Genomic DNA, 22,368 nt, shown 5'->3' on the forward strand with positions numbered 1-22,368 from the left:
CCCCCCCCCCCGCGCCTCCACCCGGGGCGGGGGAGGGGTGCGGGCCGTGCACTTGGAAATGAGGACGGGAGGGCGCGGGATACCTGCTAGACACCCCAAGCGGGGCCCCAGGTCTTGAGGCGGGACGCGATCGACAGGTCGCAGTACCTGGCCCCCAAATCTTTCCCTCTCCTGCAAAGGGGATGGAGCCGGGGCATTGGGGATTTTGCTCACGTCCGAAGTGAGGCTGCGGCGGGGTGGGGTGGGGGAGAGTTGGGGCGTCGGGGTGACTGGAGAGGAGCGCTGGAACCCCTAAGGGGGCACGGCTGCAAGCTTCTCTCCTACTGAACAACCTGAAGGGGGGTGCGGGGGGAGCCAACGGCCGCCCCGGGAGGGCCGGCGGCGCATGAATCACCCGCGCTTCCTGCCCCCGCCCGGCCCCGCGCGCCGCGCCGGGGGCCGCGGATTTGAACTGGACGCGGACGGGAACCCGCAAACAGTCCTGTCGGTGCAGATGGGTTTGAATCAGCCAATCACAGCCCTCCACCACCACCACCCCCGTTCTGGGAGGATGAGGGCGGAGTGGGTGGGGGCCCGCTGGGCCAGGGGGGCGCGGCGCGGCGGGGCTGGAGGTGTCAGTTTGTGAACCTGCCACGGCCAGCCGGGCGGGGTCCTCACCGCGCCCACGGAGCCAGGTGGCAGGAAGAGGGCAGGGGCTCCAGACTGCACCCCTGCCCAGTGCCTGGGCCTCTGCCCTGGAGAAAGGAGCGAATTGGCCGGGCAGAGCTCTGCCCACTCACTATCAGGGAAGCCAAGACCCTGTCAGTGCCCTGCGCCCCGTGCCCACAGCGTGTGGCGCACGCGCACAGGCACGCGCTTGCAATCTTTAGGTTCTCTACTCAGTGCTGGGTAGACATCAGGATGTCACGGGGGGGGGGGGCTACACCCACACGGAAACACAGCATTCTCCCTGATGAGGCCAGGTGCCCAGGGCCATGGCAGAGGGAGAGGACCAGAGCAGGAGGCGCAGGGAACAGAGCAAGGCACTGTTTGGCCACAGTGGAGAGTGTATGGAAAGGCATGGTGCCAGAGGAGCCCAGAGAGGGGGAGAGCGGGCCGGGAGCGCCAATAAAGGTTTGGGGGAGCCACAAGGTTTCTGAAAGAGTCCGGTGGACATTCAGGAAAGCAGGAGTGTGGCCCTGAATCCTCGGGGGGGGGGGCTTCCTCACCTCAGGTGCCTAGTAGAGCTGAGCACCCGTTTCAGGATACAAGTATTGAAGTTGTGAATGAATGAATGGATGAATGAAATGACACAAGCAAAAGATGAGGCCTGACCCCAGTCCAGGACAGGATGTTTTAAAAGAGGGCAGGGATGCTAGAAGTCAGTGTTTGAAGAGGCTGGCTCACTATTGGAGCAGTCTGAGATGTCGGGTGTTCTGGGGACCATAGTAGTGCCATTAGCAAGGAAAGAAAAGGTAAGTGGGGAGCAGCACTGCCCATTAGGATGGGGAGAGGAGGCATGGAGAGACTGGCATGGGTCTAACTGCTCAGAGCAAAAGTGCCTCTGGTCAAAGCTCAAGCAGGTATAAATGTCCCAGGGTTGAGTTCCATTAAATCATCCCATAATTGAGAACAAGAAAGAGGATTGCAAAAGACACAACTGAGTACGGTTGTACCAGCTCACGAAGCCACCCTGGAGCTTTTGTTCCTAGGTGAGTTTTCTCTGGATGGGTGTCAGCATCGGATGAGAGAGAGAAAATTTTTCCATGTGATCTGTTGGAGAAGATCTCTGCTCCACCTAAGAACATGGATACACAGGATAAAAACTCAGCCTGCTGAGGCAGGGAGTGGGGTTTAGCCCCCTCGTCCACCACCTCCTGGACAGAGCCTTAGCTCTGCATTGGTTGGGATTGCTACTCTTAGAAACATCTTGAGGTGGGTGTGTGGGTAGGGTGAGAGTAAAATTAGAATCAAAGCTCTGCCTCTGGCCCAACAGCCACATCTCAGTTTCCCTATCCTCCCTTAGGGTCACTGTGAAGATTCAGCCAGATAATGAACTTTTCTGTCACACTTATTGCTGGCATCAGAAATGGCAGTTTTCTTCCTTCCTTTGATGGACTTTCAGAAATGGGGAAGCCTGAAGTAAAAATTATTTTCTTTCTCTCCCAGTGTCAGCAGAAGCGGATGGAGACTCGAGCTCTTGAATCAGGGACTCGGGATTCCTATGGTGTCACCAGCCACCTGCCCAACAATGGAGCCCTGGCCAAGCACAAGAACAACTTCAAAGACCTGATGTCCAAGCTGACAGAGGGCCAGTATGTGCTGTGCCGGTGGACAGATGGGCTGTATTACCTCGGGAAGATCAAGAGGGTAAAAGTCTCTCCACTCTGGTCCCTAGTCCTCAGTTCAGCCATCTCTGTGTGCATCCTCTGGCCTGGCATTCAGACCAATGATGGGGAAGGAAGCTGAAATTATCTAAGGAGATGACAAATTAGGGTCATTCTTGCTGTCATTCTCCCTTCCGTGCCCATGATGGGTGTCAGTAATCTGTCACAACACCCATAGGAGTTCCCTTCTTGTCATGAATCATTCCCAGAAGCTAGAAGTAGAAGCAGACACCATTCCTAAGACATAATCTAACCAGTTCTTTAGAAAGGTGCTCTGAGAGCCTTCTTGAGCAAAGAGACCCAGGCTGGAGAAGGGAACAGGTGATCATCTGGCTTCAATATTTCTGGCAAGCTACCCAAGCTCCAGGGCAAGTGAGGAGCTCAGTGCCTCCCTCCTCATCTAGCCTGACTCTGTTCTCTATAGTTCCCCCACACACATACCAGAGCTGAGGACCGAACTCAAGGCTTTGCACTTGCCAGACAGGTGCTCTTCTGCTGAGCTAAATCCCCAGCCCCTTAACTTTGCTCTCTAAAGCACAAAACAACAACATGAGGAAGACCAGGGTCCAATTTGGCTCTTTTTTTCTCAGTCACTTTCTCATGTTGCTTCTCTGTGCCCCAGGTCAGCAGTTCTAAGCAAAGCTGCCTTGTGACTTTTGAAGACAACTCCAAATACTGGGTTCTCTGGAAGGACATACAGCATGGTGAGTGATCCTAACATTTCAGGGACCCTCTCCGCTCCCCTTTTCAGTCTCCTCACTGCCTTTAGTTTTTCCTTCTCTCTGTCCATCTCTTATTCCTGGCACATGCCCTGGCTTGCCAATCCTAAACCCACCAGGGATTCTCAGATGTCCAGTTGTGTGACATCTGTCCCCCCTCCCCTCCTTGGGAACTCATACCTCAGGAGGGAGTCAGGAAAGGTAGGAGTGTCACATAGGCAAGTGCTGGGAGTTAGGGGTCTGGGTTTCAGGCCTGTGTTGGTCTTCTTGCTGTACTTCTACTGAAAAGGAGGTCTGGCAATCAGAATTGTCACCTATAGAGTTGAACCATGTCCCCTGTTGGTATGGGGAAGTAGTTCTATTCCTGGGAGACAAGGAGGTGGGGATTAGAGAAAGACCATGAAAGCTGAGAGGGACCAGCCAAGCAGTGTGAAGGCAGATAGGTCTGAATGGAGCTGGATCAGCTGTTAGGACAGAAAGGAAGCTGGGCCCAGTACCATCCCTGTCCTCAGATAGCTAAAATTATCTAAGGAGATGACAAATTAGGGACATTCTTGCTGTCATTCTCCCTTCCCTGCCCATGATGGGTGTCTGTAGTCTGTCACAACGCCCATAGATTTTTTTTCTTCTTTTTTTTTCTTTTTGCTGGTCTTGGAATTTGAACTCAGAGCCTAGGCATTGTCCCTGAGCTTTTTTGCTTCAGGTTTGTGCTCTACCATTTGAACCACAGCTACACTTGTGGCTTTTTGGTGGTTAATTGGAATTAAGAGGCACATGGACTTTCCTGCACGGCCTGGCTTTGAACCACAATCCTCAGATCTCAGCCTTCTGAGTTAGGTAGGATTAAAGGCGCAAGCCACCAATGCTTAACTAACACCCATATATTTTTGACATAGAGCCTTAAATAGCCCTTATCAGTCAGAGAGCTGGCATAAGAGAAGCAACCTCTTTGCCATTTATAAACAAGAAAAGATGTGGCCCTGTGGAGTGGGGCACGAGGCAAGTTCTAGGGTCAGATAGACCTTGGACCTAGCTCTGCCAGTTACTAGCTGCATAGTCTTTTGTAAGTAACATCCAATCTTTGAGTCTGTTTCTTCATCTGAAAGATGGAAATATTGAAAGTCTTGGCTCTGTAGGGTGGCAGAGAGAAAATCCATGCAAAATGCTTAAGCTAGTGCTGCAGTTAAAGGGAAGTGGTTTCTTCTTTTTAAAAAAAAAGATTTTTATTACCATATATTAGTTGTACAAGGGGACATTTCATTTCTATACATACATGCAGCGTACCTAGATCAAACTCATTCTCCTCCATCTCTCGCCCTCATCCTCCCAACCTCCTTCTTAAAAGAATTCCAGTAAGTTGTATTGTTCTGGTTTTGTGCATGCATATGAAGTACTTCAACCGTACTCAGCTTTATTCACTGTCTTTGTTCACCCTCCCACTGGCACGTGCTCCCCAATATAGCCTGTTTTACTTTTAAGGAAGCAGCTTCTAAATAACATGTTACCATAAAAAATAATAATTCCAAGAAGTCATGAGGCTGCAGAACCAAGCCAGTTTCTAGATCTTTCAAACAGCCCCTTTCTTCAAGAAGCTGTGTTGACAAAAACCAGTTCCTTCTCCAAGACCCTTATACCCTAAATATACTATGTAAGGCTCCAAAGCCATGAACATGGCCTCTTCTGGTTACCCCTTCACTAAAAGGAGGCAGCTGGAGATAAAAGACAGTTCACTTTTGCAAGGCTTGTATAGAAGGCCCAGCTCGACTCTGTAGCAGGCTGCTTCTTCCTGGCAGAATGGAGGCCCTCTGACACTTCCTAACATGAGAACACAAGACGGGGCATGCTGTAGTTATGACCATCACTTAATTAAGCCATGAAGACGTACTGAAACCCACTGTGGATACTACCTTCCTGGGGTCTATTCAGGAATAAAAGACAAGGTCCCTGCCTAGGCTCTGAACACCTGTTACCGGCCGTATTCCATGAGAGGTCCTGGTGATGGAGAGATGAATGCCATTTGATGTATCCATATGAACAACATATTAAGTCCACATAAACTTCCATTTAAATACATATAAAAACATTTATTCTTCAACAAAAAATGCAAAATGAAAAGAGAGAAGAGGGAGCCAGTAGGTTAAAAGCAGCTGTAAAAGTCCATCAGTTGGGCACTGTGTGGGGATTTTTTTGAATCTTCTTTCGGAAAAATAAATTTAAAATCATGATGATATTTCTATTTGAGAGACAGTTGGAATTGTGGACTGTTCATATTAATAAAAGTCGGTTTTAGGTTAAATAAAATGCGTGGTGATGTTTTCTAAAAAGAAAATTTTAATTTTTCCAGAGATATAATGGATATAGTTATGGGGAAAATGACTGGGTGTTTGGAACTTGATTCAAAATAATTCCAGGAGGGTGAAGTGGGTGAGAATATAATCAAAACATGATTGGCTCTGCATTCACAATCATTGACTAAATAATGGAGTTTTATTATAACAGACTGTCATAATATCCCATTAGTGTTATTTAACAACAAAAAAAAGGGAGAGGGAACATCGAACAAAGGTCTTGATGTCTATCAGCTATGAGCTTGAATCTTACCTCTCCTGTTTTCTAGCTCAGCAAGTAATTTAGCCTCTGGCCTCAATTTCTTCATCTTTAGAATGTGTATGATATTGAGGTTGGGATAGAAGGGAGAGGAGGAAGTATGATGGTAGGGATGACACTGATCAAGATGCATTGTACACATATATTGACATGTTGGATTGAAACATCTTTGTACGTCTATTTTAAAATACTTTGTTTAAAAGGAATAACAATAAGAGGTACTTCAGAAGGGTTTGGGGGCAGATTCAGCCTGGTGCTAGGCCCGTTGCACAGTCAAGGCTCAGCTCCTGGACAGTGATTTTCTTAACTCTTCCTGTGAGTAGGATGTGACCTGAGAAGACCCTCTTTTTCAGCTGGTGTCCCAGGGGAGGAGCCCAAATGCAATATATGCCTGGGGAAGACATCAGGGCCGCTAAATGAGATCCTCATCTGTGGGAAGTGTGGCCTAGGTGAGTGGGACAAGCAGGACACTGGAAGGTCTGGATCTGTGCATCTCCCCTCTACCCTGGTCACTGCTCCTCACTGCTGGGCTTTCCTGTTTGTCTTTATGTTTCTGTGGTCAAGGGTCCAGGGAGATGACCTTGAGGAAACCTGAGAAAGTACAGTGGAACATGCAGCGTGGGGCTCTCACACAAAGAGGATGGGTGGGTCAGAATGGGGTCAGGTGCTGAAGGCATTCCTAGGTACCTCTTACACTAGTCAATGCCACCTTTTGGTCCCCAGCCTGGATACCAATTTGGTATCCTGCCTGGGTGGGTATCAGCAACCAGTGCCCTGGCAGCCAGCAGGCAGAACTATCCTCATTGAAGCCCTCCCAGCCTTACCATCTTTGGGCCCACTGGCCCTGAGCCACTGGCATTCACTACCCTCTCCTCTGCCATAGGTTACCACCAGCAGTGCCACATCCCCATAGCAGGTAGTACGGATGGGCCCCGGCTCACTCCTTGGTTCTGTCGACGCTGCATCTTCGCATTGGCTGTGCGGGTGAGCACTCTGACCTTCCTAGCTCCTGCCCTCTCACCTGGCACCACTTGGGCTGTGGGACTACCCCCCTCTCCCATCATAGATCTTGAGCTCCAAAGCAGAATGGGCCTTGGACTTTAGAGAGAGGTTCTACTTGCCAGCTATTTGACCATTGGCCAGATTCCTCAGTATCTGAGCTTCAGTTTCCTCAGCTGTAAAATGGAGTCAAGTTTGGTGTCAGGAGCAGAAAGGATGCTTCACTATTAAAAGAGAAGATTCATGTAAATACCCACATCAGTACATATGGGGACTTGTTACCTGGATCATACTAGTTGAGTACCACAATAATTGGAGATCTTGGTTGGACAGAGTGGATGTTTTCGTAATTGGTGAGATTACATGGATTATGTGGGTCTCCTCTAAGCCCCAACTAGCATTCCCACCTTGATAGCTCTCTGCAAGTGTGGCTGATTCTGAGCCCTCCTCTCCTCCCTAGAAAGGCGGGGCGCTGAAGAAGGGCGCCATCGCCAGGACGCTGCAGGCCGTGAAGATGGTGCTGTCCTACCAGCCCGAAGAGCTCGAGTGGGACTCGCCCCACCGCACCAACCAGCAGCAATGCTACTGCTACTGCGGAGGCCCGGGAGAGTAAGGCCGCGGGGGCGGGGCTCCGGGAGCTTCCGGATGCTGGGCTGGGCGGGACAGGCGGCCACCCTTGGAGTGACAGCCCCGGGGGCGGGACCTGGGGGTGGGGGAGCGGGAACTCGCTCGGAATGACCCGAGTTGGCAATGCCAAGCAGGGGCAGGTCTGGAGTGACAGCCTCGGGGGCGGGGCCAGGCGTAGGCGGGGCCCGGTAGGTCTGGAGTGACAGTTCTGGGGTGGGGCCTGACAGAGTGACAGTCTCAAGGGGGCCAGGCGTAGGTGGGATCTGATTGGTCTGGAGCGAGACCGCTCTAGGGGCGGAGCCTAGAGGGGCAGGCCCAGAATGACAGCCTGGGGAGGGGGTGGGGCGGGACCCAGGGGAGGCCGCGCTCGGAATGGCAGCTGCAGTGGCAGTGACAGCTTTGGGGGCAGGGCAGGCGCAAGAGGGGTGGGGTGACAATCGCGGGCGCGACCAGGGGGGAATGGAGTGACAGCCGAGGGGGCGTGGCCTGGAGGGGTGGGCCAGTCGGCCCGTGGGCTGGATCGCTAGTGTAGGACTCCCAGGGAGGCAGGACAGGTTGGGACACATCCGGCGAGCCGGGCCGCCATGGACCCTCAAGGAGCCAGGCCCTGAAGGCAAGGCTTCAGGGAACGGCCCGTGGGGCGGGACCTGAAGATTGAGAACCTGATGATTGAGGACCTGGGCTCCAGCTAACATCCAGGTGGCATTGGGAGTAGAGACAGATATTTTCTTGGATCCTCTGGAAAAAGAGGAAGTATTGAAGCATAGCTAAGTGTCTAGGCCTGGTACTAGGCCACATCCTTGTAAGGATGCCCAGGTCCTCTCCTAGTTCTGGCTTTTGCTAGATGTACGACCCCTGAGTCTCGGTTTTAGTTCCCCTTGGGTGGTGGCTGTGTACAGAACTTACATTTGATGAGTCAAAGATTCACACAATGCTGGATCTTGGTAAACACCTTAAAAATGTGAGTTGCTGCTTGGGAGTGTGGGGGTGTTTATGGTTCTCTTTTCATTGTCAGTGCCAATGAAACAGATGGAATATGAAGATCCTAAGCCCAGAGAGGTACAAACAGGGTTAAGGCTGTCTGCTGAACATGTTGTAGAAGGCATTCTTGCCCTGCTGTGGGACCAGACTCTGATTCTTCCTTGCTGGCCTGGACCTTCCTGTAGCCAGGAACAATCCACTCGGTACCCTAGGGCTGATTGCACCAGGCATTGTGAGAGGACCCTGAAGGTAGACATAAGCAGGTAGTGTCTCTGATTTCAGCAGACTGGCTTCAGGACCCACTGAAGTCATAAATCTCAGGTGCTAGTTCTTTTGACACCTTAAGGATCTAGAGGCTATGCTTACAGTCCACCTGGGTAACTCAGGCAAACAACTTGAACAATTTGATCTCTCAAATGGGCTTATTTACCTTCATTACCCATGAACTTCCCCAAAAGTTGGGAGTCTTAATGGGCAACAAATTGAGAAATGCTTACAGAAATGTTTACAGCATTGATAAGACAGTGCTTCTCAATGCTTAATGAGTGATTGTTATGAATGTGCCTTCCAAAGGCCTCGCCAAAGATTAGCCAAGTCTGGAGTGGACCAAGGAATCTGCATATTAACCTGGACCACATCTCCATTAACTGTTAAGAAAGTACCTGTGTGTTTCTTTCATGGTCAAGGACTAGTTGTTGGAATGGCTGTGCTAGGATAGATACAGTCCTAAATGAAAAAAGCAGATGTAGGTCTATCCCCATGTAGCTTACAGGAGACATTATTCTTCCATGAGATTTCTCAGGCAAACCATCCTTGCCATTGATGTTTGGGAGACAAAGGAGGAGGCTTCAGTGTGGCATGATAGGAAGAACATGGGCTTTGAAGTTGGGGTGATGGGGATCAGAATCATCCTCCTCCACCTACTTTCTGATCTTGAGCAAGCCAAAAGTCCTCTGACTCATCTGTACTTTGGAGTTGGTGGTGCACCGTACATTAGATGGTAAGACCCATTGAGTTGGCATATACTAGCCCTCGGGGCCTTTCCCTTGTACAGCCCAGGCACTTGGTGACTGGGAGTCCTCTTTCCTTTCTTCCGATGAAGGGGAAGTCTGTGTTTGGAAAGGTTGTTGCACCTCCTGCCTGTGATGTAGCTGACCTGGTTTCCCTGTCTCTCCAGATGGTACCTGCGGATGTTACAATGCTACCGGTGCAGACAGTGGTTCCATGAGGCCTGCACACAGTGCCTCAATGAGCCCATGGTGTTTGGAGATCGGTAGGTGTGATTTGGTCTAGCTAGACCTTGAGGTGGGGGTAAAAGGATAAGGAGATGGCGTATAACGTAAGGAGTCTATGATAGTCTATACCTGTCTGCGCGAGGCAGCTATAAGGAAAGAGGACCACAACTGTAATAGGCCAGGAGGCAATAAAGGGACATGCTGGGCTGCATCCCTATTTATCACTAATTCTGAGGGTACCATAGGCAAATTCTTCTCTAACCCCCTCCCCCATTTCTTCAAGTGTCTTGGGAAGGAGGGATGGCATAGCCCCTGTCCCAGTTTGGCTGGCTGGAGTTGGCCTAGGAGTCACTAGGGACATGGATACTTCTGACCAATAAGGTAAAGCTCAGGGAAGGCACTTTATTTGTCTATTAGGTGGTTTGGTTTGTTTTTTGGTGCATGTCTCAATCATTTGTGATTGTGTGCATGTCTCAGAAGGGATGAGGGTGACACTATAGGCCATCTTGGTTCAGCTCATCTCTGAACTCAGCTGCTCTTTAGGGCTATGATATTTGAGGACAGGCTAAAGGTAGGGTTTATTCTTTGATCCCCAGCTGGCAGCCTAGGAGTGAATATTGACTATGAGAAGACGGCCGTCTTGTGGGAGGGGCTGTCTTGTGGGAGTTATCAGAACCCATCTCAGCACAGGCCCCCTCTCCGCTCATCCTCAGGTTCTACCTATTCCTCTGCTCCGTGTGTAACCAAGGCCCAGAGTACATCGAGAGGCTGCCCTTGCGATGGTGAGAGTGGAGGGTGGCTGACTTCAACTCATTCCTACCCATCCCTGCTCCTCCTCTTTCTCCTCTCTTGTGGTCACCCTACCCCTCACCTGGCCCTTGCCCTCTTGCCCAGGGTGGACGTGGTTCACCTGGCTCTCTACAACCTGGGGGTGCAGAGCAAGAAGAAGTACTTTGACTTTGAGGAGATTCTGGCCTTTGTCAACCACCACTGGGAGCTCCTGCAGCTTGGCAAGGTATGAAGAGCTGGGGTACCCGAGGGACAATAGTCAGATGTCTACATGGTTGCTAGGTGTCTGAGCTGTTATCCTTGGACTGTAATACCCTGACTCCAGACCTCCAAGCCTGTGCCCTGGAAGGGGTTTTAAGATCTCACATTTTGGCTGGTGGAGGAAGAGGCTCACTAACTCAGCACTAGGCAAGATGGGGCTGGGGAAAGCTCTCTGCTAAGGCGTTTGGCCTATCCAAGATCTTGGGTAGGGGGGAGAGTGGAGGGGAACTCACCCCTGTGGATCCCATACCAGGTAGGAGGTAATAACAGGGACTTTGTGAGGATGTCAAAGGTGAAGAGCCAAAACTGAGCTAGAATAGGGCCTTTCCAAATACTCACACTGTGGATATGTGCCCAGGCCCCCAATGACACCCTCAGAATTCTACAACATACAGAGGGAGGCATCCTCCCTACTGACTGCCTCAAACCCTTGATTTAAAACAAAAACAAAAGGTAGCTCATATACTTGCAAAAGTTATTTTGTTTTGTTTATTTTTGTTGGTCATGGGGCTTGAACTCTGGGCCTGGCTCTGTCCCTGATCTCTGTCACTTGAGCCACAGCACCACTTCCAGCTTTCTGGTAGTTAACTGGAGATAAGAGACTCATGGACTTTCCTACCCAGGCTACCTTTGAACAGTGATCCTCAGATCTCAGCCTCCTGAGTAGCTAGGATTACAGGCGTGAACCACTGGCGCCCGGCCGGCAAAAGCTTTATATAGCATCTTATTTACAATGTTTGGTCATTTAAACATTTATAAAACATGTTTTACAGATATATATTTGATACATATTTTATCAAATATACATTTACAAAATACATGTTTACATATTTATAAACACTATGTCTTATATATCTACATATGCATATATGCATACATATTTACCCACACACATGCATACATGTATACCCTGGACAGTTGAGGCTTTGGTTTGATTTGATTTTTTTGTTGTTTTATTTTGTTTTGGGTTCTAGAGATAAAACCTAGTGACTTAGATGTGCTAGGCAAGTGCTTTTATCATTGAGTTCAGCCCCAGCCATTGATATCTTTAAAATAACTTCTTTTTCCTGCTTTATAATGAAAGCATACGTGGTCTTTTGGACAATTTTTCAATTGCTCAAACGTATGCTTGCAAAAATCCATATTCCCACATCGTGCTACCCAGATTAACAAGAAATAATATGCATAGATAAGTACATTCCTTCTGATCTTGCTTCTGTGCAGCCTTTTCTGTTTACATAGTTTACATGACAAAGTATATAAAATTTTAAATCATCTTTTTTAGGTTACATTATGTTGTAAATACTTTTCCATATTATTAGTGTTTTTTTCATAAACATCTTATTGTTTTGAGACAGACCAGGCCTGCTGTGTTTCCCAGGCTGGGCCTCAAACTCATGGTCTCCTGCCTTAGGACTCAAGGGCTAGACTTACAGGCATATGCTAACACACCCAGATTCCTAAACAGGAAATGGTTGTATTGATTTCTGCCATAGTTCGCTAGTGTCCTTCCTGTTTCTTTCCTATTTGTCCACCATTAGAAACAAAGTCACAGTACACATTTTGTAAGTAAAATTATATATATATATATATGTATATAATATGTGTATATATACAAAATGGCATATATTATATGTTATATATGTATTATGTCGCTATCATTAAGCCTATGACTGAACCAAAGGTGTAGACATTTTTTTTGGAAGTGTTGGAGATTAAACCCAGGGCTTTGGACTTGCCAAGCAAGTTTTACCACTGAGCTACATCCCTGATCCTATACAGCTCTTGATATATTTAGGCCAGGAGTTTTCCTCACCCTTTGCAGATGGAGAATGAACTCAGAGGTGAAAGACTTGTCTGAGATGATGATGTAATTCAGTGGTCATCACGTGGAGGATAAGGAGCATCAGGAGATGGAGGGGGAGGGGCGAGAAGGGGCCTTTGCAGACACTACTTGTGCCTAGGTCTGACTGTCCTGCTGGCCTGCTCCCTTAGCTCACCAGCACCCCTGTGACAGACCGAGGACCACATCTCCTCAACGCTCTGAACAGTTACAAAAGCCGGTGCGTACAGGGGGGGTGGTAGTGCTGTGTGATTTCAGCTTCTGCCTGCTTCATAGCCCTTGCTCAAGCTGTGCTCCCCACCTGGTCCTCCGCCCCCTCTCTTTCGCTGGGGAAATCCTTCCCATTCTTGGTAATCCAAAGCCAAAGGGATCCAGGGTCTGCTGCAAAGCCTCCCCAGGGCCCCAGCAGCCTGACTTACTTGGATGCTGGGCCCAGTTCCATGGGCCAATCAACACCCCTGCTCATTGGCCTTCTATTCCAGCCTGCTAGGGGTCTTAGCTAGGAACCAGCTCTCAGTCGGGCCATAGTCTCACAACCCATGCCCTAGCGAGTGTCTTTCCATTTTGAGCTCTTAGCACACATAGGTGGCTACATCCCTCATGACCATGGAAGAGAATGTCCAGACTCCCATGTCTATTACCCAAGGCTTTTATTTGTTATTGTTGTTGTTGTTGGTAGTGGGGCTTGAACTCTGGGCCTGAGTGCTGTCCCTCAGCTCTTCAGCTCAAGGCTAGCTCTCTGCCACTTGAGCCACAGTGCCACTTCCAGTTTTCTGAGTGGTTTATTGGAGATAAGAGTCTCATGGACTTTCCTGCCCAGACTGGCTTTGAGCCACTATCCTCAGATCTTAGCCCCCTGAGTAGCTAGGATGACAGGTCTGAGCCACTAGCTCCCCGCTGAATCCAGCTCTTGAGTCCAGATTCTCCCACTTGACCTTCCCCAGTGCTGGGATACAGGTTCAGTTCACCCAGTTCTTGCTCATTACCCAGGATGCTCTTCCATCACTTGTATTCATTTGTTCCATCGGCAAGTATTTTTTGAGTGCATCTGTATGCCAGGTACTGAGGCCACAGAGGCCCCTGCTCTATTAGAGTTTCTAGGCTCCTCTGTCAGAGTGACTTGCTTCTACTTCCTCATAGTTTATGGCCCAGATCTGTCCTATTGTTCAGTATGAGACTTCTTGCCTCTTGGTGGTCATGGCACTCCGTAAGCACTCTGTAGCCTTGGGGTCATTCCTGTAGGATAGCAGCTGGTTGAAGCCAGGAAGAAAGCAAGAACCACACACATGCCAAAGCGGGGAGGGGGGAACTGTCTGAGAGACCCCAGAGGTCACGAAGGAGCTCTGGGTGAAAGGAGGCACTTGCCAGTACTCCTACGACCGACTGACCAACTTTTCTGTCTGCCCAGGTTCCTCTGCGGCAAGGAGATCAAGAAGAAGAAGTGCATCTTCCGCCTGCGTATCCGCGTCCCACCCAACCCTCCTGGGAAGCTGCTGCCTGAAAAAGGGCTGGTGCCAAGTGAGAGCAGCACCTCCCTGGAGCTGCTGCGTAAGAGAGGAAGGAGCAAGGCCAGGTCAGTGCTGGGCATCTGGGGATGGGGCTGCAGCAGCTCAGGCTCTTGCCTGGAGCTCCTAAGCGCAGCACATAGCAGACTATGCAGTAGAACCAGGCAGTGTGGGGCATCCCTGTAAGTCAGGAGTCCCTACACCAACTGGGCTTACTGTAGGCATCCCCAAGAGGGGTAGGGAGTAGCACCCAGATCCTGAGACCCAGCCCTGCTGCATTAGGACTGGGAAAAGGGCACCCTCCTAGCAGGGCCAGGCCCCCATTTCTGGGGCCTAGGGGCAGGGTGTCTGGACATACAAGTGGCCCCTTTGCTTTTCTGCCCTCTAGAGCCCCTCCATACCACTGCTCCAGAGGAAGGGCCTGCTCCCCAGGATCCCTCTCCCTTGGCCAAGCCAATCTAGTCCCCTTATGGGCCCCAGTGCTCCCAAGGCTCCTTTGTTTGGCCCACTCTCTGGCCCTCAGCCTCTGACTGGGCCACCCTCTCCCTTTTCTGTCTCCACAGTTTGTCGCCTCACGAATTCCAGCAGCAGAAAAGGCGAGTTTATAGAAGAAAAAGATCAAAGTTTTTGCTGGAAGATGCTATTCCCAGTGTTAGTTCCTGATTTTCTTATTCTCCAGTTTCACGCACAGGGCCAACACCTCTTAGGGGTTTCTGTGCAGAAAACCATGTCCCCTCAAGCCTAGGGGACTCTCCCCATATCCCATTTCTTCTTACAGGAAAACATGGAAAAGCCAGGCACCTCAAAACCATTCCTTATCTCCCCAAATTCTTCTGAGAACCTAGAGCCAGGGATAAGCAGTATCCTTGCCTGTACTGTTGAAGTGGAGAAACTGAGGCAGTGACTTTTACTGGGACCACACACATCAATGCAGCGGCAGTTTGCAGTCTAGAGCAGCACTGAAGAGGGCCTTTCCCTTTATGTGCCCCTGGAACTGAATCCTTCCCGGGGGGGCAGTAATATTAGCCAAGCCTCGTCTTCCCAGCACTTTTAGTGTTCAAGGTCCATGGACAACCATTATCGAATCTTCCTGTGCTTCCTGACATCTCTTAAGAGTGAAGCCAGGCAGGGGTTATTGACCCCCCTCCCCCATTGTTCCACTGAAATAGCTCAGGCCCAAAGAGGTGTAGGTGATGTCCCTCTCTGCCCAAAAGAAGAATGAAGAGGAAGTGACAGGTGTTTCCCTGGGGAGGGCCCAGCCCTCAGCAGCTGAGGCTGGACAGCAGGAAGTCTGTGTAGCCTCCATGGGAGAGAGAAGTGCATGGGAAGGTAAATGTGATGTTTGCTGACTGACGTGTCCTGTCTCTGTCCACAGAGTGACTTTACCTCAGCCTGGAGCACCAACCACCACCTGGCCAGCATATTTGACTTCACGCTGGATGAAATGCAGAGCTTGAAAAGGTATTAGTAAGGGACCCAGCAAAGAGAGGGCGGGCTGCTCTGGAGATTGGGATGGAAGCCAAGTGTCCATTAGCCACCAGTGCTGGAAGGGGGCTAGACAAGGAAGCACCACGATAGTGGTACTATCTCCTGTCCTGTGTGCTTGTGACAACGTTTCATGAGCCACAAGGTCTCTGTACATCAGAGCTTTCAGCACAGTATCCTTCACTCTCTGCAGGAGCCCAGGATGCTTTAAGAAAGACCCCTCCTCTCCAGCCCTTCCCCCTGCCTCTTCTTACCTCATCATAGCTGCCATGGACCAAAGCCCCAGTAGTTACCCCACCCTTTTACAGTTTAATGCCACCTCATCTGTGCTCAGTTGCTCCCTTCTGCCCAGACTGCCCTTTGTCCTTTCCTCGCATCCAAAAACCCGGATGCTACTTCCTCCAGGAAGCCCTCACTGACCTGTCCTAGACTGTGTCATGCAGAAGCCTTCCTGTATCTGCCTTGGGGGCATCCTGTGCTTGAGGTTACTGAAGATCATTCAGTGCCTCCTGGAGTCATTGAGGAAGAGGTAGAGGATTTAGAGTTTAACAAATCTGAGCTCCAGACCTACCTTCCCATTCTAGCTGGGTAGCTTTAGCTAATTCCTTAATCTCTCTGAACCTCTTTCATGTCTATAATAGAAATAATAGAAACACTTTGGATCTGGGTGTTGCATACCTCCCAGAGAGGTGTGGCTCGTAAAACACCAGCCCCAGCACATCACCACCACCAGCGGAGTGATGAGGGAAGGCTTTGATTCCCAGACTTTGAAGGTTGGATGTATAGAAAACAGACAGGCAGGTGTGGGGGTAATGGGAAGATGGGCCTCCACTGGGCTAAAGGATGGATTCTTTATCCCAGAGAGGGAGGAAGGGAAGGAGAAAGGCTGCAGAAGGTCCCAAGGGACCCCTAGGGTGACAGGACCTGACCTCACCTGCTCCCTGTCTCAGTGCCAGCTCAGGCCAGACCTTCTTCTCTGATTTGGACTCCACCGATGCTGCCAGCACCTCAGGCTCTGCCTCCACCAGCCTCTCCTATAACTCCAGGTGAGCTGCCTGGAGTCCAAGCTTGCCCTCAAGCTTGGCCAGGTCATCAGTTCCTCAGCTCCTCTGCCTGCCCTGTGTGCAGGCTCATTCTGTGCATTTGAAGCTTAGGCTCAGAACCCTGTGCAATTGAGTCTGTCTGGCTCTGGTCCAGGCTCCTGACTCTCCAAGCCAGATCTATCTCCCAGGGTCCCTAAGGGAAAGAACCAAGAGCAAGCAGGGGGCATATGGCATCTTAAAGAGTACATGGCCTGGGAGAGGAACAGAAATCCCTGGAGGCCTGGCTGGGGGTACAGTCTGTCAAAAGTGGGATGGGGTCAATAGCACAGGGGTAAGGGTGCTGTAGGACACAGAATTTCTTCTGCATTTCAGTTCCTCTAACTATAGTTTAAGGTATGTATGACCCTTGCAGAAGTAGAAGTAAAAGTGTAAAGCTGGGCACCAGTGGCTCACACCTTAATCCTAGCTACTCAGGAGCCTGAGATCTGAGGATCATGATTTGAACCCTGCCCAGGCAGAAAAGTCAGTGAGATTATCTCCAATTAACCACCAAAAAGTCAGAAATAGAGCTGTCACTGAAGTGATAGAACACTAGCCTTGAGTAAAAAAGGTCAGGGACAGTGGCCAAGCGCTGAATTCAAGCCTAGGATACACGCAAAAAAGTGTAATGCCCATAAAAGGGTCTTGAAGCCTTTCCATCTCCATCTTTGTCTAGGTGTCTTTCTCTGCAGTTGCCTCTATTTGTTGTTGTTGTTGTTGTTATTGTTGCTATTACTATTGTGCGTGTGGTGCTGAGATTGAACAGAACCTCACCCATGCTAAGCAAGTGCTCCACTGCTGAGCCATGCCCCCAGCTCTGTATTTTATTTTTATTTTTTTTGGGGGGGGGTCTGGTCGTGGGGCCTGAATTCTGGGCCTGAGTGCTGTCCCTCAGCTCTTCAACTTAAGGCTAGCACTCTACCACTTGAGCCACAGCGCCACTTCCGGCCTTTTTCTTTTTGCTTATGTGGTGCTGAGAAATCGAACCCAGGGCCTCATGCATGCAAGGCAAGCACTCTACCACTGAGCCAACTTCCCAGCCCTAGCTCTGTATTTTAATGTACTTTTTCCTATCTCCTTGTTCTCACCAGTGTTTTGGGTCCTGGCTTCTGTTTCTACGCATCTGTGAATATGCATCTTGTCCTGGGTGTCCATTTTGTTAATACCTCTACCTGTGTGGAACAAGTTTTGTTGTTTATTTTTTAGTCCTTATCCATGGAGGGTTCATCTAGCTGCAAGGCAACCTAAGCCAAGCACTGCACAACTGCAAGAGGTGCAGACAATGTCACCTCCCACTGTGCCATCCTAGGTCCCAGACACAGAGCATCAACTTCAGAGTTGGTGACTATTGGCCTTTCCTCTCCACAGGTGTTTCTTTCTCTAGAGCCTCAGCTTTCCTCCTCACAGGGTTACTGTGGGGCTCCGCTAAAATAACCCACTCTCAAGGTCTAGCACAGTGCCTGACCCCCAGGAGACTGCTCAGGGTGAGCAGTCTGTTTCTATTGTTTCATCTCATTCCTCACATCTCCCTCTTCCCCTCCCGATGCAGGCGGACAGTGGGCAGCCGTAAGAGGAAGCTGGCAGCCAAAGCGTACTTGCCCCTGCGAGCAAAGCGACGCGCAGCAGAGCTGGGTGGGTGCTGCCCCTCTGACAGCAGTGCCGAAGGAGCTTCGGGCCCTGAGCGACCAGACGAAGCCATCGACAGCCACACATTTGAGAGCATCAGTGAAGATGACTCCTCCCTGTCCCACCTCAAGTCATCTATCACCAACTACTTTGGTGCAGCTGGGCGGTTGGCCTGTGGGGAGAAGTACCAGGTGTTGGCTCGGAGGGTCACGCCAGATGGCAAGGTTCAGTACCTGGTGGAATGGGAAGGGACTACCCCTTACTGACCACTCCTCGGGGGCCACCTGGAGCCCTGAAAACCCAAAGGAGTTACAGCAGAAGCCATATGCTCCCCCCCCCCTTTCTTCGGGCTTGGGCAGGGGAGGCAACCTGGACAGAGCTGCAGAAGGCCCTGCCTTGTGTGCCCACCAGGCCAAAGTCAAGGCCTGTGTTGCCTTGACCGTGCCGGTGCTCTTATGGAGCCTCCTTGGGCCTATCTCCCTTGCTGTATCTCTGAGACCAGATCGGCTCTTTTTCAGTGTCTGCACACTCACACCCCTCCAGCTGTTTATTGGTTCCTCCAAATCTGTGTTCCCCTGGCTCGTGACCCTTTCTCCTTCTCCCCTTTCAGGGTGTTTGTGTGTTTACACATTCTCCATGTGCACATCTGTTCCTCCACTGGGTAACCTACATGTCTGGCCATGGGCGCTGTCCTCCTTGGGACCACATTATGAGGGCAGGAGAAGAGGGGACTGAAGGACCTCCCTGCCCCTTCCTGCCATTCCCCCTGCCTCTGGAAATGCCCCTGTGGCAGAGATGCGGGGACCCAGAGCCTGAGGAGTGAAGAGCCAGGTTTCTGCCCAGAGAGCAGTGGGACCCCTTAGTAAGGCTGGAAGGGAGGCCTGCTGGCTTCAGTTCTGTAAGCCCCAGAAATTTGCCTATCACCAGACCACAGCTCTTTGTAGACCACAGCCATGGAGCTGGGCCTGGCCTGGCTGAAATGGAGGAGTCCTCGGTCATCTAGGGGACTGGGAATCTCTGGGGGACCTGCTAAATCCAAGACCTACCACACACTGCCACACCACGCATGCCACATGTGTACACACAGCCACACAAGACTTCATGTCACCATGCACATCACCACACAATACACATGCCCTGGTGCCACCATGTACACAGACACTGCCACATGACACATGCTCTCATGCCACACAAATACACACACACCATGCGTGCACAGCCACAGTAACACACATGTCCTCATGGCACCATGTGTACACACAGCCACAACACAATGCCCTCATGCTACCACATGCACCCACATACACTGCCACACATTCCCTCTGGGGCAGCCTGGCTCTCGCTCTTGGCTGTCCTTTGGCCTCCTGTAAGGCCATGTGCTTTAACTGAATGTGAAAGTCCTGTCTCCCTTCCTTTGGCCTTGAGCCAGCTTAGTTCCCCCACAAGGAAGTGTGGGGCCTCACTCTCCTATCCCTTCCCTGTCTGAAACTGACAGTCACTTTGGGGGATAGGCTGGGGTTTTTCAAGGGCCCAAGCCTGTTACTGGAGGTATAAATAGAATTCCTAGAACAGACATTCATTCAGCTCTGTTGGGAAGGAAACCAAAATTGGGAGGGAGTGAACACCCCTCTTTTTTTTTTGCTGCTTCCAGATACATTAGAAACTGACTCACTTGGTGGGAAAATGGAAAGAAGTGCCTTGACTAGGGAACAGGAGGGCAGGAGTACCAGACTGGGACCAGCCTTGCCAACTGCAAGGTCTCTGGCTTGGCCGGGTTGTACAGGCTGCCAGCTGGTGGGCAGAGGTGGAGAAAACAGAACAGCATTCCTGAGGAGCAAGGTCTCCTGCCACTAGGCTTGCCCCCCCACCACTCGCAAACACTCCCGATGACCCACAGATAGGCTAGATGGCCTTGCCTTAAACCTCAGCTACTACAGTGCCTTTCAAGGGAACATCACCTCCTCCCCTGCACACAGCCCGCCCACTTCCCTCTGCTTCCCATTTAGCCCAGATGGACACTGGGCCTAGTTCTCAGCCCCACAGCTGCTGCCACTGAGGCCCTGCTGACGGCCCAGGTGGAAGGGGAGCTGAGATGCCAGCTCCCAGCCAGCAAGGGGGTGGGACCAGGGATCCAGTCTGTGGCTTCCTACTGATTTCAGCTAGCACAGCCATCTCCCAGTGCTTTCCAGGCTTCTGAGAAGATGGCTAATCAAGGCCTGTAACAGTACATCTGTACCTTCCCCACTGGGCTCCACAGAAGCTCTAGGTCTGCAGAGGGAAGGGCAGGGGGTGCCTTGCCTTCTTGGGAAGACAGTAGGGACCTAACTCTTACTCCAGCATTTCATTCTGACGGGGTAACAGCTGCATTACTGCCAACTGACCTTATAACCCTGTGCACCTTCTAAAAGATACGTTGTTTTGAATTGCTGCTTTTTAATAACGTTTGTTATATTAAAGTTATAATTAATGTGTTTGGTTTACAACATACAAGTTCCCTTTGAAAACTCATCTGTCTTTCCCTTCTCAATTTTTCATCAATCATTTGTTGGCTAACAGAAGGAACTGGCTCTGACTTCCGCTGCTGGAGAGTAGGCTGAACATGGCACAACCCTACTTCTGCCACTGTCTAGAACATTCTCCCAGCCATGCTCGTGCCTTTGGAAGAGTGTGTGCAACATTTTTTTTTATCTACTGGACCTGATCTGTTGGGACATAAAACATTTAGCTAAAGGGCACAGAGATGGAAGGAAATGAACTTAGAAAATGACTCTATTAAAATACCAAAGTACAGGCACACATGGGCCTGCAATTCCAGAAACCTGAACTGAGTTGCATCATGTGACTGCAGGTTATAACCGGTAGGTCAGGTTCCTCTGTTTTCTCATCTTCATACACCAACAATAGATGGTGCCTGATTAAAACAAATCTCTAGGTTTAGGCAGCTTGGAGAAAAAAGATGTGAAGGGGTAGGAGGTTCTTACATAGAGGTGAAGGCCAGTTTTTTTTTTGAACCAAATTAAGTGTAGCCTGGAAGGCTTAGTTGTGTTAATGTCTGCCCTTCAACATCTTCAGGCTTTCATGTCAACCTTTCAGCTACCCTTGTTAGAAAGCCACAATGGAAGCAGGTGGGGGGGGATTTTTATTATGTGGGTTAAAGTTGATGGGTTGAAATGGGAAGTGAATGTCACCAAGTGTCAAAAGGCTTGGGTTTTTCATCCAAGCTCTAAAGCTAGCAGCTCTCTAAACCCTCCTGACTGAGCTCTGCAGGCCTCTTGGGCAGGAGAGTCTCTGTGGTCCTGGTTAGTGTTTCCTAAATTCACAACAAAATTTACCGTTGGGGGCTGTGAAGTTGGCTCAGTGGTAGAGTGCTTGCCTTGCATGCATAAGGCCCTGGGTTCGATTCCTCAGCACCACATAAGCAGGAAAAAAAGCCAGAAGTGGCGCTGTGGCTCAAGTGGTAGAGTGCTAGCCTTGAGCTGAAGAGCTGAGGGACAGCACCCAGGCCCAGAGTTCAGGCCCACGACTGGACCCAAAACAAAATTTACCGTTGGAAATTAAAAATAAGAAACTAAGATTCTTCCCAGGGGTTGGAAAATACATTGGCCAAATGGTAGAAAATCTCAGTTATACAAAATGAACAGTCTGAAGAGCTGTCAACTTAGTGACTATAGTTAACAGTACTGTACAGTACATTTTGAAAGTTTCTAAGGGAGTAAATTTTTTAAGTATTTTAACCAAGAACAAGAAAAAGGTGACAGGTAACTACGTGAAGTGGTGGGTATATTAATTGCTTGTGGTGACTTAGTGTATATACATATCAGAACGTCAAGTTCTCCATACTTTAATACATATTTTTTATCAGTTATACCTCAATAGCTAAAGAAGGAACAACCAAAATAATAGAATTCTCAGAAATTTCTAAAAAAAATTCGTTCTTCATATGCTTTTATTTTTCTAGATATCTGAAATAAAAAGCTGGGCACTAATGGCTCATGCCTATAATCCAAGCTACTCAGGAGGCTGAGTAGTTTGAACCCAGCCTGGGCAAGAGAGGATATTGGAGACTCATCTCCAATTAACTACCCAAGAAGCCAGAACTGAAGCTGTGGCTCAAGTGGTAGAGCACAAAAGCTCAGTGACAGGCTCTAAGTTCAGGCCCCAGAATTGGTACAAATACACATTATTTAATAAGTAGGCTTATTAAGCTTAGTAGTATCTACAAGGGATCACAATCTATAAAGTT

General features: G+C 49.8%; 1 protein-coding gene across 3 annotated transcripts in view; it reads left to right on the forward strand.

Annotated features, from left to right (window-relative positions):
• Nucleotides 1-20,612, forward strand: part of Phf19 (PHD finger protein 19) — a 22,264-nt gene extending 1,652 nt beyond the window's left edge. The window contains exons 2-15 of one of the 3 annotated variants that reach the window (XM_013030165.1): nucleotides 2,149-2,349; nucleotides 2,989-3,070; nucleotides 6,046-6,141; nucleotides 6,576-6,676; nucleotides 7,152-7,300; nucleotides 9,477-9,572; nucleotides 10,248-10,316; nucleotides 10,429-10,549; nucleotides 12,580-12,647; nucleotides 13,836-14,000; nucleotides 14,496-14,583; nucleotides 15,308-15,393; nucleotides 16,368-16,463; nucleotides 18,049-20,612. In XM_013030165.1, coding sequence (XP_012885619.1) covers nucleotides 2,164-2,349; nucleotides 2,989-3,070; nucleotides 6,046-6,141; nucleotides 6,576-6,676; nucleotides 7,152-7,300; nucleotides 9,477-9,572; nucleotides 10,248-10,316; nucleotides 10,429-10,549; nucleotides 12,580-12,647; nucleotides 13,836-14,000; nucleotides 14,496-14,583; nucleotides 15,308-15,393; nucleotides 16,368-16,463; nucleotides 18,049-18,391 — 1,746 coding nt within the window. In that variant the 5' untranslated portion in view covers nucleotides 2,149-2,163 and the 3' untranslated portion in view covers nucleotides 18,392-20,612. Of the gene's footprint in view, nucleotides 1-2,148; nucleotides 2,350-2,988; nucleotides 3,071-6,045; nucleotides 6,142-6,575; nucleotides 6,677-7,151; nucleotides 7,301-8,679; nucleotides 9,300-9,476; nucleotides 9,573-10,247; nucleotides 10,317-10,428; nucleotides 10,550-12,579; nucleotides 12,648-13,835; nucleotides 14,001-14,495; nucleotides 14,584-15,307; nucleotides 15,394-16,367; nucleotides 16,464-18,048 lie in introns of those variants that run through there. The other 2 variants (XM_013030166.1, XM_013030167.1) reach the window with 2 other exon arrangements.
• The last annotated feature ends 1,756 nt before the right edge of the window (nucleotides 20,613-22,368 follow it).

The sequence above is a fragment of the Dipodomys ordii genome, unplaced genomic scaffold, assembly GCF_000151885.1.
Source record: "Dipodomys ordii isolate 6190 unplaced genomic scaffold, Dord_2.0 Scaffold127, whole genome shotgun sequence".
Classification (NCBI taxonomy): domain Eukaryota; kingdom Metazoa; phylum Chordata; class Mammalia; order Rodentia; family Heteromyidae; genus Dipodomys; species Dipodomys ordii.